Genomic DNA, 13,699 nt, shown 5'->3' on the forward strand with positions numbered 1-13,699 from the left:
TACTACTATAGAGTCACACCTGCATGGCTGCTCTCTTGCTGGTGTCCTGGTGATCCAGAATAGTTTCCAACTGGCTGAACTATGCCCTCCATGTCCCACAAAGTCCCTCCTGTCACTAGACCTGAGTCAGACTTCAGCGAGTGGCCTTCAGGAATGCCACCCAGCTGATACTGTTGAAAGGCATGATGGGGTAGCTGGCTATAGCTGGAGAGGTCGTGCTGGTTGTGGGCACCAGGTGAGAGAGTGAACAGAGCCTTGTCATGGTGGACTGAAAAACCTGTGACCACACACATACACACACACACACATACATACAAAAGAGTATGAAAAAAGTGTGTGAAACATGACACACAGGACAACAGGAATTTAATCTGCAAGTGAGATGTCTGTGTTTTACTCATGGCACACACACCCCCTGACCCCTCACCCCTGTTGTGCTCATTCATCTGTTTGTACAGCGTGTCCAGCTCTGGGCGAACAGCGATCACAGACAGGGCCCTGGGCCGGGGTTCAGAAGTGACTCCCACACCCCAGACATCAGGGCCAGAGGGGACAGAGAGGGAGTAGGTGACAGGCTCACTGAAAAGGGCTGGAGGAGAATGACAGGAAGTGACTCATACAGAACATGAAGGAGGAGGAGGAACAAAAAATGTGGGTACTTCGCAAGTCATAGCCAGCTGTGAGTCCCGTACCTCTGGAGGACTGACCCACAGGGCCTGAGCAAAGCATGTTGGGACAGCTACTGGAGGACTTGAGGAAGCCATGAGGTGGAGGGATAGATGGGCGGACTAAAGGAGGAGGGGAATGGAAAGTGAAAGGATAGAAGAGGCATTTGACAGACAGGAGGTAAACATATGAATAAACTTTATACCGTCTTGTTCTGATCCGTGTCCTGGCTGCTGCAGCCGGTGCTCCTCCTGATATTCTCTGCTGTCTATATCAGAGCACAGCTCCAAGTCTTCATTGGTTCTGTACTCATCGGACACCAGGGAGGTTCTGTCTGATTGGTCGGTAGTCTCAGAGAGAGCATGGCAGCTGGACGGGGTCTCCGGGCGCTGCTGCAGCTTGGTGTGAAGGGACTCGATGATCTTATCTTTCTGCTGAAGTTCCTTACTCAGCCTACATGTGCACACAAGAGAATCAGCCATTACATTCTCAAGTGATCGCTATCAGTGTCATTCTTTAAGCAAAACAAACATTTGCTGGTTCCGTCTTCCTAAATGTGATCATTTGATGGTTTTCTGTCACATACAATAGTAACTACGTAGCTTTGGATTTCTGGATTGTTGAGTGAATACAAGACATTTAAGGCATTCCCTTGACCTGCGGGAAACTATACAGGACAAAACAATAAATTGGAAAAATAGGCAGAAGATTAATTGATAATAAATAATCACTGTTCTAAAAGAGTGGAAAGAAGTGTTTAGTAAAGGTGGGAGAAGAAGCCCGCTGAAATTTGAGTTATTGAAACAAATATATTATCAGTTTAATCCACGATGCAATATATAAATAATTAAGTATAGTATAAATGTATCAATCTTCAATTTCACTATTTGTTTGTGATGATTTCAACCCAACCATCTGCTGTAGGTGGACCAATTTGCAACCATTTACGAGTAACTGCTTTTTCTTTCTTTTGTTACAATGGAGCATTTAAAGTAAATATAAACTACATGAATATTTCCCTTACTGTTTCAGCTGTCGGAGCATGAACTCCTTGTCTCTATCCAAAAGCATCCTAAAATAAGCAGTCTCTCTTGCTTGACCACGACCCGCAGAAAAAGACCACAGAGACTCCCTGTATATGGAGCTGTTCTTAGAAACCATAGATTTCCAGAGAGGAGCCATCACACCATCCGTCCAGTCCAAAGAAGCAAGTCCTTGATTCACTACAACCTGAGCTGGGTGGACCAAAAATAATTAAAAAAAAGACTCTTTGATGTCTGATTCTAGTCACTTAACCAAGACTTCTTGAATAATATTATTTTTCAGAAAGTGAATCTTAAACAGAACTCCAAAGAGAAATCGCAGTTGCACATCCAAAAATAAGTGACTTTGTATAGATCCAACAGAAAAGGACTATCGCACAGTCCCAGCAAGCCTCTTAAGACCAGCTGGTGGGACACCTGTAGGTCTATTCACCCAAAGCAATTTAAGAGTAAAGGCTCCATGCTGTGGTCTGTGTGTGGATTAACAGCCACCTTCTGTCCCCTCTCCACCATAAGGAGCCATGTGTGCCGAATTGTGTCACATGACACAGTAAACTAATCACTAGGGCAAAGTAAGAACTCTACAAAGTAAGCTAAGAACATTAAGGGAGGTCCACAGATCTCAGGGCTGCAGATGATATTACAGACTGTTGCTGGAAGGTTTAGAGGTTTAGAAATTGGTTTTAAAGGTGATTAATTATGAAATCCTATCAAACAATCACGCAGGCTAAAAATGAAGAACTTTGCAGGTGCACACAAGGAGACATAAGTGGAATAAATGTTTTGTGGTTGAATCATGAGCTAGATTATTGTTCATATGTGGGTCCATAACCTGATCTCTCAACACAAAGGTGGTAAAAGCTCACCTCATGCATGTTCATGTGTGCAGCCAGCAACAGTGCATTATGCACATCTAATCAAGTTGTCACATGTTGTGTTTCACACATATACATATGCGCACATGTGAATATAATCAAGCTGACTCACCGTAGGGCAAGTAACTCATGGCCTGTCTTGTCATTATGGCTCTCTGCACGGTCGCCTTTGTAAATAAAACAGGAAAGAAAGAACATAGGAAAGGGTAGACATTGTTAGAAATGACAATCTGGGTATAAAAAGGGAAACTTTAAAACATCTTAAAAAACAGTCTTTCTGTGAGATGGAAGAGAAGGGAAGATGTTCCTTACGTCCACTGATCTTGGTGACCACTCTTTGAGCCAGGGCAGTGTTCTGTGCCAACTGCTCTCTAAAGCTCTGACCCATGTAGTAATCAATATCATTGGCACGCAGCAGCTCCTCAAAGGCCTGTAAGTTGTTAAGAATTTGCAGAAAGTTTAAGAATATTGAAAATGTAGCACTCATCTGGTTCATACTGTGTAGAAAAAAGATAACAACATGGTTTAATGAATCATTTAATTAGTGCAAAAGGGTTTGCAGTACCTTGGTGGTATCACCCAGGTGCTGGGTGAGGATATGGCAGACTCCTTGCCCCTCTCTCATCCTCTGCCTCAGGTGGGACAACTCACGAGCTTGTGTCTGGATCAGAGAGTTGTACTTCCTGTAAAGGGAGGAAGAGCAATGGCCAGTGGGACACAAGGAACCACAGTATTAATAGAGATGTTTTCAGCACATTAAGGGCTCATATGACTACATCTGTTAACTGATTCTAGATAAAACAAATGTGCCTTAGGCTACACAAGGACAATAGAGGCACCAGGACCAGCACCTTACTAGGCCCTTCCCCTTTTACCATGGCCTCTCTGTCTTCGTTCACTCACCCAGGCCAGGTGGCACATTTCCCCTCTTCGGCTTGGCCTTTGCCCTCCTGTCTGGAGCTCTTCAGTTGCGCCTCCAGTGACGCAACTCGTGCCATCAGCTCTTGGAGTTCCCTGCTGGGCTTAGACCCTGAACGAATCCCTTGGGTGTCAGACACCCAGCCTTCATCCTCTTCCACACCACTCGGGGCTGGTGATGTCTCGAAGGCCCAGTTTACCTAGAAAGTGAGCAAAAACATTACAACATTATAAAGGGCATCATTATGAAACCAAAATGAACCTAAAAGACCAGTCAGTGATGTAGATTATCTGGTAAATGTTACATCACCTTGCGTGGGGTGCGCTCCAGGCTGGAGGCATAGTCGCTGGTGTTAGACAGGGAGCGGACACGCAGCTGCAGCCCACGGATCACCTTGTGACAGCGGGTCAGCTGTGAGCGGAGATCCTGGACCAAATGCTGGAGAGAGGATGACTCATCCCCCATTTCATAAGCACCTCTGTTACTGCTGCAGTTACCAGCGTACCAGTTACCACCCTCATAGTCCTGTTGATTGGACAGCGACGTGCACATCTCCAGGTCATCGAACTCTGAAGGAGGGGCGGATGAAAGAGACATATTGATGCAGGATTAATGAGGATTAGTGAGGGTTTTTTTACAGGAGAGGAGGCTGTTATAGTTTGAGAGAAGTGTGGTTTCTTTGTCACCTGGGCTGCTGGCGTCTTCTCTCTCAGCTTCGTTTTCACTGCGACCACAAGTCTCATAACCCAGATCCTGGAGATCCACCTGCACCTGCTTACTGGCCTGCTGGACCGATGTCTCTGCTGCAGGAACATCAAAAGGAAATGACTTTAATCTTACATGCTAATAATGTTTGATGAAGGTTTTTGAACACAATTTAGTGCTTACACATCTCTAATAACATGTCTGCATTCCTTCATAGATCTTCCTCATTGTGACTTACTTAGCAGGTCTCTGTAGTCCTTCAGTTGTTCAGCCTGAGCATGGACCGTGGCCTCAGACACCATCAGCCTCTCCTGGAGCTCTCTGTTCTCCTGGTGGCTCAGAGCCAGATCAGAGCTGAGACGGGCCGCCTGCTCACGGAGACCCTCCTCTATATCCTGCCAGAGCTCTCCGACCTCTCTGCTGACACCAGCAGGCTCCACCTCCTGCAGCAGCAAAGTGAGGACTCCATTACTCATATAAACAACCACAAGACTAAAAAAGAACAAAACACCCGTACATAGAGATAGTAAACGGAGGGCCCGGCGATACGAAGTCTGCGGCAAAGGAGGGTAGGGCCTGGAGGCAAAGCTGTTCCAGCACAGCTTGCTGAAATCTGCTTTGTAACCAGCAGAGAGTTTGCTTTGTTCACAGAGGTATAAAGGCACTTTTGCTACATTTCTCTTCCAACTGCAGCTCTTTTCCAATATAGTTTCACATTAAATCATTTAATCACCCATAGCACCTATTACTACTTGATTAGGACTTTTTATTTTTCCATCCAGCTGTTGTACTTGGCTCTTTAACTTAAGTACATGATTTGAGCATTTTTCCATCACCATGTATCTAATTTTCTCACATTTCGGCATCTATTTTTCACAGTAAAATGACCATATTGAAAAAAACATGGCTCTCATACAATCCATCACACTAACCCAACAATAAATGTAATAAGAATTAATATATTCACTATAACAGTTCATGCAACTTTAAGGTATTTTAAGATATAGTTCATATTGTTGTTTAATCAGAGTTTTGGTTAATATTTAATGCCTAAGAGTAAAAATGACTGTAATAGATTTGCAGCAGCTTCATAAATTATCTGAAAGACAAACTGTTCAAATGTGCTAAAGAGTGTGTTACCGTCTCAGGCTGGTGTGTGTGATGATGGGACATCAGAGGCCTTGTGCATCGCCTCTTTCCTCGCTCCTCACTCAGACTAACACATGGAGGACCTCGCTTCCCCACAGACACTGGAGATGTTTCCTCCTCTTCATCTTCTTCCTCAATATCTTCCTCTTCTTCCTCCTCCTCCTCCTCCTCCTCCTCCAACTCCTCCTCTTCTTCTTCTTCTTCTTCTTCTTCTTCCTGGATCAGACCCCTGTGATTCTCCTCTGTGTTAGCCCTCAGTCCCACAACTCCAGTTCGTCCATGGCATTCTTTCAGAGCCTGGTTCTCCTGCTGCAACCTCTGCAGTGCACTCCTGGCAGGAAAATTAACCACAACGCCAAATTAGACATAATTCATAACTCAACTGTCAAGATTGAAACTTCTCTCAGTAGCCAACATCAACTGTACCACAGCCAAAACATAAAGTTTCCTGAGGATCTCCTGAGGAAATATGTACCTCATCTGACCCACAGAGGTGTATCCATCCCTCTCCAGTTGTAACTTTATTTCTTCAAGATGGCCTTCAAGTGTCTTTTTTGCTTCCTCAAGCTGCTTTACATCAGATCTCTGGGATGCTACCCCCCTCACCGGCGCTCCGGTAACACCCTCACGTCCACAAGCCTTCAGAGAAGTCAGAAAAACGAGTCAAAACGTGTTTGTTATTGTTATTTCTCTTTCAGTCATGGTATTAGGTAAATGTTTAAATTAGTAACAGATCCATAAATCAGTGGTTACAAACTGCCTCAATTTAAAGGAAATTTAACAGTGAAATGTAAAAAGAAGAATTTTACCTGAATGGAAGCCAAACTTCTGGTCGACACTTTGTCATCCTCCTCCTCTATGCTGTCTGTGAACTCATCACTGCTGCCGTCTTCATCGTCTCCCTCCTCCTCTTCCTCTGTGCTGAGCTCTGGAAACACAACAACCATATAAGGACAATATGCACTTGCTTTTTCCCCTTTTGTTTATTTCTTAATCTTCTGTTATTCTTCTTATTCTATATTTTTTAACGTCTCTCCCTCGCTAGCGTCCACTCTCTATCCCATTCTTTCCAGAACTCTGTCTGGACAATGAATCACCACTTTGGAAGTCATGGGACTAAAAGGGAAATGTTATGTCACACGTTGCAGCAGCCAGCCAAAAGCACACTCATGGCAGTGCAACCCAGTACAGGAGTGTCGTGAATGTGTGTGTTCACGAGAAAAACCTTAAACTGAGACAAATGTGATGGATTTTGACTTTGATTTATAATCACACTCATATGAAAAATTTATGGTGATTGTGGGCCAAAACTGAATATGTATGCAGCATTTTTGTTCTGTGTTATTAAAGTATTGCACACACACACACACACACACACACACACACACACACATACACAGCAGTATGTTGCCAGGAAACAAAGGCTCAGTGGAAAGTGACTGGCAGGAATTTCAAAGTAAAATAATTTTACATAATAGGCCCTAATTATACACACACATAACATACTTCACATATAGTGTGGTGTGCTAGATGTGAATCACAGGTGCATAGGTGTGTATCAATAGTTGCTCGGTGCATTTTTGGGAGTTATTATGGCATTATTTCATAATCAGGGAAAGTTCAAAGGCAGTTAATTACCACAAATGTCTCCACCCTAAAACAAGTATGAAAGTAAAAGGTACTAAATGTCTTTGTGCTGCTAGTGACAGGGCAGGAAAGTCATTGAGTGAAACTGCTGGGTTATTATTGATTGAACAATGTGCTCTGTAAGCTGAACTGACTGAATGTGGGGCCCTGTTTACAGACTGTGGGACTACATATTGTCACCACTCTCATACTGGGAACATGTAGAGACTGTGTATGTTGAATAAAAGGGCTCACATGAGCTTCCTTTATTTGCCTTATTTAGAATTTTAGTGTAGTGAGTATCTAACTGGGCATTACAGTAGAACAGCCATGCAAACATGACAACCATGCCACAATCTCATGCATGATGGAGAACATGAAGAAAAAACACTCATTTGGACTGGATACATCTGGTAACCCACATTATAGCTCCATGTGGCTGTTCATAAACAGAATTATCTACAGAAATCTTCAGATGTTTTTGACCATATTTAAATTACTGACAAATGAATAATGTGTGTTCTTGTAGTTATAAAATTGCATAAGAAGAACAAGCACAGGGAGACTGAGGATGGAAGACTTTCTACTCTGAAGGAATTGTTCAGATACATAAAGCACACTGTGGGTTGTTCTCCGGGGAAAATAAGGAAGGTATATCAAGGACTGGGTGAGGGATTTCAGGTTTGGGATATTCTTAAGACAAATTCCCAATTATACACAACAACCAGAAGTGCTTTTGACAAAAAGCGAGCACATTTTTATTTTTTGTTGCATTTAAAATACAAAAAGGAAGTGTTGACAATGATTCCATCTCTGAGACTAGATGAGAGATCAGGGCACAAAATCCCAAGAAAATGTTCTCTACTAATATAAATATTTAATGGGAAAGTATTATTTCTGGCATTCACATCTCATGTGATTCATAGAGAGCACAGTGCAGACAGCGAAATTATTTGATATTATATTTTCCTTTTTCCTTGCTACAAAGCTGAACATAAGTCCAACACGCAGATTAAGTTAAGAGTCAAGTTAAAACACATATTAAATTACCATAATGTTACTTTTTTAAAGTGTTCAGCTCACACCTACCACCTTCTATCTAAAGAGGCTGACCTTATGTTTCATGCATATTTACTAAAATGCAACTAGTGCAGAGCAGGTTGATGTTATAAAACTGTGCAGGATAGCAATCCGAGGTTAAGTTGAAGTAAAGGAAACTATATGGCCATCTTTTCTTTAGAGTTTGTATCTTGGGCCTTGTTAAGTGTGCACATCCTGTTCACAAACAGATGATATAAAACAAATGATTGATGGTGAGACGTTTCACTGTAAGGCATGAGCTCGAGATTCTCCACAAGACGTTAACTTCACTGTGACAGTAAGGCTGGAAGAGTGACACTGGTGAGAGACAGTACATAGAAATGGCAATACAGATCAATCGCACTGCAAAGCAATACACAGACAGCATTTCAAAAAACAATGTAAAAACATATTCACACCACACTCACAATATATATTCATAAATAAGACTCTGGGTTGCACGTTGCCACTTTATACCATAGAGGTTAATCTGAACAGGCTTCCGCTACTGTGAGTAGTGCTTGTGCTATCTGGACGAAGTTGCCTGAAGACTGGTGGTCAGATTTTTGTTCACACTTAAGAGAAGAATTTATCTGATCTTTTAGGACCACATTTTCTTTTATAAAACTGACCATCAGTGGCTACAGGTGGCTCCGTCTCACATTAAGTGTCACTCAACAGTGCTGTGGTCAGACAGAACATCACGGAGCATTAGTGACAGTGCCCCCCGCAGCCATGGAGGCTGGCCCCTGCCCATCCCCACCTCCAAAATCAGGCTGCCTTTTAGCTGCCCTTTCCAGCACCAGGGCCATGTTACGGGTCCTGGCCAGGACTTCCTCCAGCTGTCTGCGGAGGGCCTGAACCGAGTCTAGCTCAGTGTGGAGTGCCTGGATCTTCTCTGAGCTGTGGAAGAGGGAAAAATGTTTTTAGAGCAAAAGCAAAAAAACTTTGACAAGAAGCATGGCATGTCACAAGACCTGGGTGTAGCTTCCCTACCTGTCACTCTTGCTGTGAATGTGCACAAGATTTTGGTATAATCGCTTCTCCGCCCTCAGGGCATCATTGAGCTTGTTGTACTCTGACACAAGCTGTTCCAGCACACACTAGATCAGAGCGGCAGGCAGGGTTGAGGAGGAAGAAGACATAATAAATACACAAATCCTCAGCAGTACAAACAGCCAAACACTGTCTAATTGGCTGAGAACGAAGCAAAATCCTACTTGATGATCAGAGCTGTCCTTAGTGTCCACTCGTGCAGCCTGCTGGTGAGCCAAAGACAAACGCAGAGCAGAGAGCTCCTTCTGCAGGGCACAGAAAAAGACTTGTGAGATAAGAAAAAACACAAGGATTATTTTTATGCATCACAAGGTCCACACAGATACCTGAGCTTCTATCTCCTTCTTCATTACCAGCTGCAACTCCTCTTGGAGAGTCTTCATCTCCACTTCACTCTCCTTAGAGGACGGCTGCATCGCCTCTTCCTGGCCCTGCATCAGTTCCTGAAAAACAAAGAAAACTGTGAAGATCAGTTGTACAGGAGGAAAGGAGCAAAGGAGAAAGCCAAGGGAAATGCACACAGGTACCTTAATAAAGGCTTCTTTCTCTTTGAGTAGACTGCGCAGATGCTCCGTCTCTCCTCCCATCTCTTTCTCCTTGTCCCAGTTCAGCTCGCACAGCTCCTGCTCTTTTATTGAGAGCTGTCTGCGGAGCTCTTGCAGCTGGCTGGTCTGCTCGCTAATCACAAGAGAGAGCCTGTAGGAGTAGTCCTGAGAGAGGAAGAGTGGAGAGATTTAAGCTTGTTTTTGTTGTGCTCAATCTATCAGTTCCACTATCATACCAGCAACAGGGCCTACCTGCAGATACTGGTCTTTGGAGCTCAGGGTGTTGAGCATGTCCTGGACTTGCGCTTGGTGTTCATTAGACTGGCGGCTACGGTCTGACAGCAGCTCCTGGAAGAGTTTCTCTTTCAGCACCAGCCGAGCCTTCAGCTCCTCTACGACTTCGGTGGGACCAGCCTGGACTCTTGCAACGAGGGCTGCTGTCAGATCCTGTACACACACACACACACACACACACACACAAAACAACATACACCCAGAAAAGGCTGTCAGCACACCTGTTGTATTTGTATTTATGAAAACAAGTAGCACAGGTTTGTCTACATGCACTGGTTTTACAAAGCTTTAAAATGACAGAGCAAACTATTTGAAGCCATGACAACAAAAGGCATAAATCAATGTGTGTGTGTCACCTGTGTCTCCTGGCTGCGTGTCTGTAGAGCTGCCTGTAGCTGGCTGATGATGGTGTCTTTCTCTCTCAGAGTGTTTCTCTCCTTCTCCTCACTCTGCTGCTTCAGCCACTGGAGGTTCCTGTAGGCCTCTGCCGCCTGCTCCAGCTCCAGCTCTTTACCACGCACCAAGGCGTCCAGACTCTGATGGTCACAATCACAGGTGTAATCAGACAAAAAGAAACACATAATACCTCATATATGTCTCAAATATAGATACCCACCAGCTGTCACCCAAATCAAAGTGGCTGTGGCTTGTTTGAAAAATTGAGCTTTGTGAAATGGTATGTTTGAAGCAAAGAAATAGTCACTATATAACAAAAACTATCTGGGAGGTTACTTTCCAAAGGATAGTCTACAACTAAGTCCTTTTTCTCTGACCAGATTTTGGCGGCAAGAAAAATGTACCCGTACAAGCTTGCGGGTTTGATGTGTTTGCACTGTGTCCAATGGACATACCGTGATGGTCTCCTCATTGCCGGACAGGATGCAGCGGAGTCTCTCCAGGTCTCGTTCCTTCTCCCTGAGGGCCAGCTGTAGCCTCCTCACCTGGCCCTCGCGCTCCTCCACACAGCGGAACTTGTCATCAATGGAGCGCTGCAGACAGGGAGATTAATAAAATCACACTGCTGCTATTCTGGGTACCCTCAACTGTGATATTAATCATCTGGTATTCACCATGTTCTATACAGTGCTCAGGTTTTGCAGTTAAGAGCAAAAATGAGCAGCTGTGCAGAATTTAATGTTCCTTACAAACCAATGGGATCATCAGGGAATGAAATTAACAAGCTGTAGTGATGTTTTCCCTCTTGTCTATCCCTAACAACACCCCTAAAGATTTGTTACTACTGTATACTGGTTGTGAAATTTTATGCTGACCTACTGGTTTAGCTAGCAGGAGTTTGCGTACTGTCTACCCCTGGCTCTAACTGCTGCAAGTTGCAAACTTAGCTCTTTTATGATGAAAAGCCTCTCCATCTCCCCTGCACTGAATGTACAGAATCACACAGTATACAGTACAGTACAGTAGCTAAGAAGGGCAGTCTTTAGTATTAAGGACATTTTGGGGTCCTCTCAGTATTCCTACCAAGCTCTCATTAATGCCTGTCTCTGGTGTGTATATGAATGTGTGTGTTTGTGTTTTACCTCCAGAGCTCTGTCTCTATCTTTAATACGCTCTCTTAGTTTCTCCAGCAGGGCATCTCTTGGTTTGGAGCTTCCTGTTGACTCCAACATCTCTGAGTACTCCTACAGGTATAAAGAATTTTTAGACAGAGTCAGAAATGTAACTACATTCTGTATGCATTAAAAGTGTACAAATGTGTGTGGGATTGTGCGTGTTACCTGTAACTGTTGCTCCTTGTCTTGCAGAGAGCATTTGAGCTGTGCGATGCTCCTGTCTTTTTCCTGCACCACAGCGTGTCTCTCCGCCTCGCTCTCCTTCAAAGCTGCTTCTTTAGCCTGAAGCTCGGAGCGAGTTTTCTGAAGGGCACAGCGAAGGTCCTGCAGCACAAAGACGAGAGGTTACACATACACATCGTACTTAAAGTCTTCTTTCAATAGTTGGTTGACTCACACATTCACAAACACACTAACCTGGTTGTGTTTTTCAGTGACCTCCCTGTGCTGCAGAGCCTCCTGTAGATCAGAGTTGAGTCGCTCCTTGAACCTCACCAGGTCCTCTTCTTGCCTCTGGCTCTGTCTCAGACTCCTCTGGCTGGCTTCCAGTTCCAGACCAAGGGAGAACAGGGAGCTTTGAACCCCCACCAGCTCGCCCTGCAGCTGGGCGAGCGTCAAGGACTCACTGACCCCCTCTGGAGCCTGGAGACAAAATGACCACAGACCAAGGTCAGAACGTCAGCCTGAAGACAAGACTTCTTACCATCCTGGATCTGGGTTTGCACAACTATATGTGCACCACGTCTTACCTTGGACTGAGCAAGCTGGTTGCGATGGGCCATTTCTCTCAGCTTACACAAGGTGGTGTTCTGCCCTTCAATGAGCTGGTACAGCTCTTGGGCCTGAAAGCAGAATAAATCACTGGTATGAGCACCTTCTTAAATACAGGTATCGTCTAACACTCGTTGTTCATCTGCTACTTAACAACAACAAAGACAAACACTCACCTCACTGTCTTTTGTGCTGTTAGACTCTGTGAGACACTGAATGGTTCTTTCCTGACTCTGAGCAGCCTGACGGATTGAACGCAGCTCACACTCCATCTCATTCAGCTTCTCTTGCAGCTTCTAGAGACAGACAGGTATCACTGTCATCAGACACGGATTTATCAAACATATATATCCAACTGTAATGAGGAGTTTTGTTATCTGCCGTACCATGTTGTTGGCCTCACTCTCGTGGATCTTGGCCTGCAGGGACTGGACCTGGAGCTGGGCCTTCTGCAGCTCGCTGACACACTGTCCGGCCGCGCACTCATACTGGTTCAGTTGACTCTGCTGCTCCTCAACAAGGCTCTAAAAGGTAAGATGTTAGAATTTCAAGTTATTAAAACAATGTCGTCTGACTAAATCCAGCAACGGAATTATTTGGGAGGAAGATATTTTGTTTGCTTCAAACTCATGAAAAATACAGAGGCTACAGACTGCATAACTTCCACAGTGGATTGCATAATATGTGTACAACATTTAGAAACTCTGCTCATTCATGTGTGTACTAAAAAAGCTATAACAGGAAGAGAGCCTCCGAATTGGAGTGAGAGTATTTGCACGCACGAGTTAGCACGTGTGAGTGCGCTCAGTGCTTTAAGCCACTATTATCTTTAAATAGCCAACATATAAATGCTTCCAACTTTCATTTCCAAGAGGAAGGATGTTATTAAGACACACTAACTTATACACTCATTGACCAAGATTAATTTATGGTTTAATGTAGCCGAGATTAAATGAAATACATTTTGTTTTACATAGTGGTACTGCACTAGCCAACCAGTGTTGAGATGACAGGGTGGTCTGACATTGCGTGGATCACTTTGCCTCAAGGGCTCCGAGTGTATATAGGCCAGTAGTGGAGTCACTCTGTCTTACAGTGTCTCCCCACGTCTAACCTACTTCAGTCAGCAGCCCTAGCTTAAAGATCACACACTCCTATTAAAGAACATCTAATTCAGAGACAAATACACACACACCAAAATCTATTTTAAATTATAATCTCGTCAAAATGCCTGTGCTTTCACTATATGCACTCTATGTTACTGACATGACTAAAGACCTCTTTGTGGACACACACACTAGGTAATTAGGCCATGTCATGTGTCACAGCTTACCCACACCTGACCGCTCATGTAATATATTCCCACACAGACAACCAAGCAAACACACACACACACACA

General features: G+C 44.0%; 1 protein-coding gene across 1 annotated transcript in view; it reads right to left on the reverse strand.

Moving 5' to 3' along the window:
* LOC118334239 (myomegalin-like) overlaps positions 1–13,699 on the reverse strand; it is a 38,074-nt gene that overhangs the window by 7,841 nt on the left and 16,534 nt on the right. The window contains exons 7-34 of the mRNA XM_035670081.1: positions 12,687–12,824; positions 12,477–12,596; positions 12,279–12,371; positions 11,947–12,171; positions 11,695–11,853; positions 11,497–11,598; positions 10,810–10,947; positions 10,315–10,494; positions 9,917–10,111; positions 9,647–9,829; positions 9,446–9,562; positions 9,284–9,364; positions 9,060–9,166; positions 8,827–8,966; positions 6,167–6,285; positions 5,833–5,996; positions 5,349–5,688; positions 4,447–4,651; positions 4,190–4,306; positions 3,813–4,072; positions 3,488–3,702; positions 3,150–3,267; positions 2,897–3,014; positions 2,697–2,751; positions 872–1,119; positions 693–788; positions 428–589; positions 20–277 (exon numbers count right to left, since the gene is read on the reverse strand). Coding sequence (XP_035525974.1) covers positions 20–277; positions 428–589; positions 693–788; positions 872–1,119; positions 2,697–2,751; positions 2,897–3,014; positions 3,150–3,267; positions 3,488–3,702; positions 3,813–4,072; positions 4,190–4,306; positions 4,447–4,651; positions 5,349–5,688; positions 5,833–5,996; positions 6,167–6,285; positions 8,827–8,966; positions 9,060–9,166; positions 9,284–9,364; positions 9,446–9,562; positions 9,647–9,829; positions 9,917–10,111; positions 10,315–10,494; positions 10,810–10,947; positions 11,497–11,598; positions 11,695–11,853; positions 11,947–12,171; positions 12,279–12,371; positions 12,477–12,596; positions 12,687–12,824 — 4,453 coding nt within the window. The remainder of the gene's footprint in view (positions 1–19; positions 278–427; positions 590–692; positions 789–871; positions 1,120–2,696; positions 2,752–2,896; positions 3,015–3,149; positions 3,268–3,487; positions 3,703–3,812; positions 4,073–4,189; positions 4,307–4,446; positions 4,652–5,348; positions 5,689–5,832; positions 5,997–6,166; positions 6,286–8,826; positions 8,967–9,059; positions 9,167–9,283; positions 9,365–9,445; positions 9,563–9,646; positions 9,830–9,916; positions 10,112–10,314; positions 10,495–10,809; positions 10,948–11,496; positions 11,599–11,694; positions 11,854–11,946; positions 12,172–12,278; positions 12,372–12,476; positions 12,597–12,686; positions 12,825–13,699) is intronic.

This window comes from Morone saxatilis, unplaced genomic scaffold (genome assembly GCF_004916995.1).
Source record: "Morone saxatilis isolate NCDOM2014 unplaced genomic scaffold, NCSU_SB_2.0 Contig23, whole genome shotgun sequence".
In the NCBI taxonomy this organism is placed as follows: Eukaryota; Metazoa; Chordata; class Actinopteri; family Moronidae; genus Morone; species Morone saxatilis.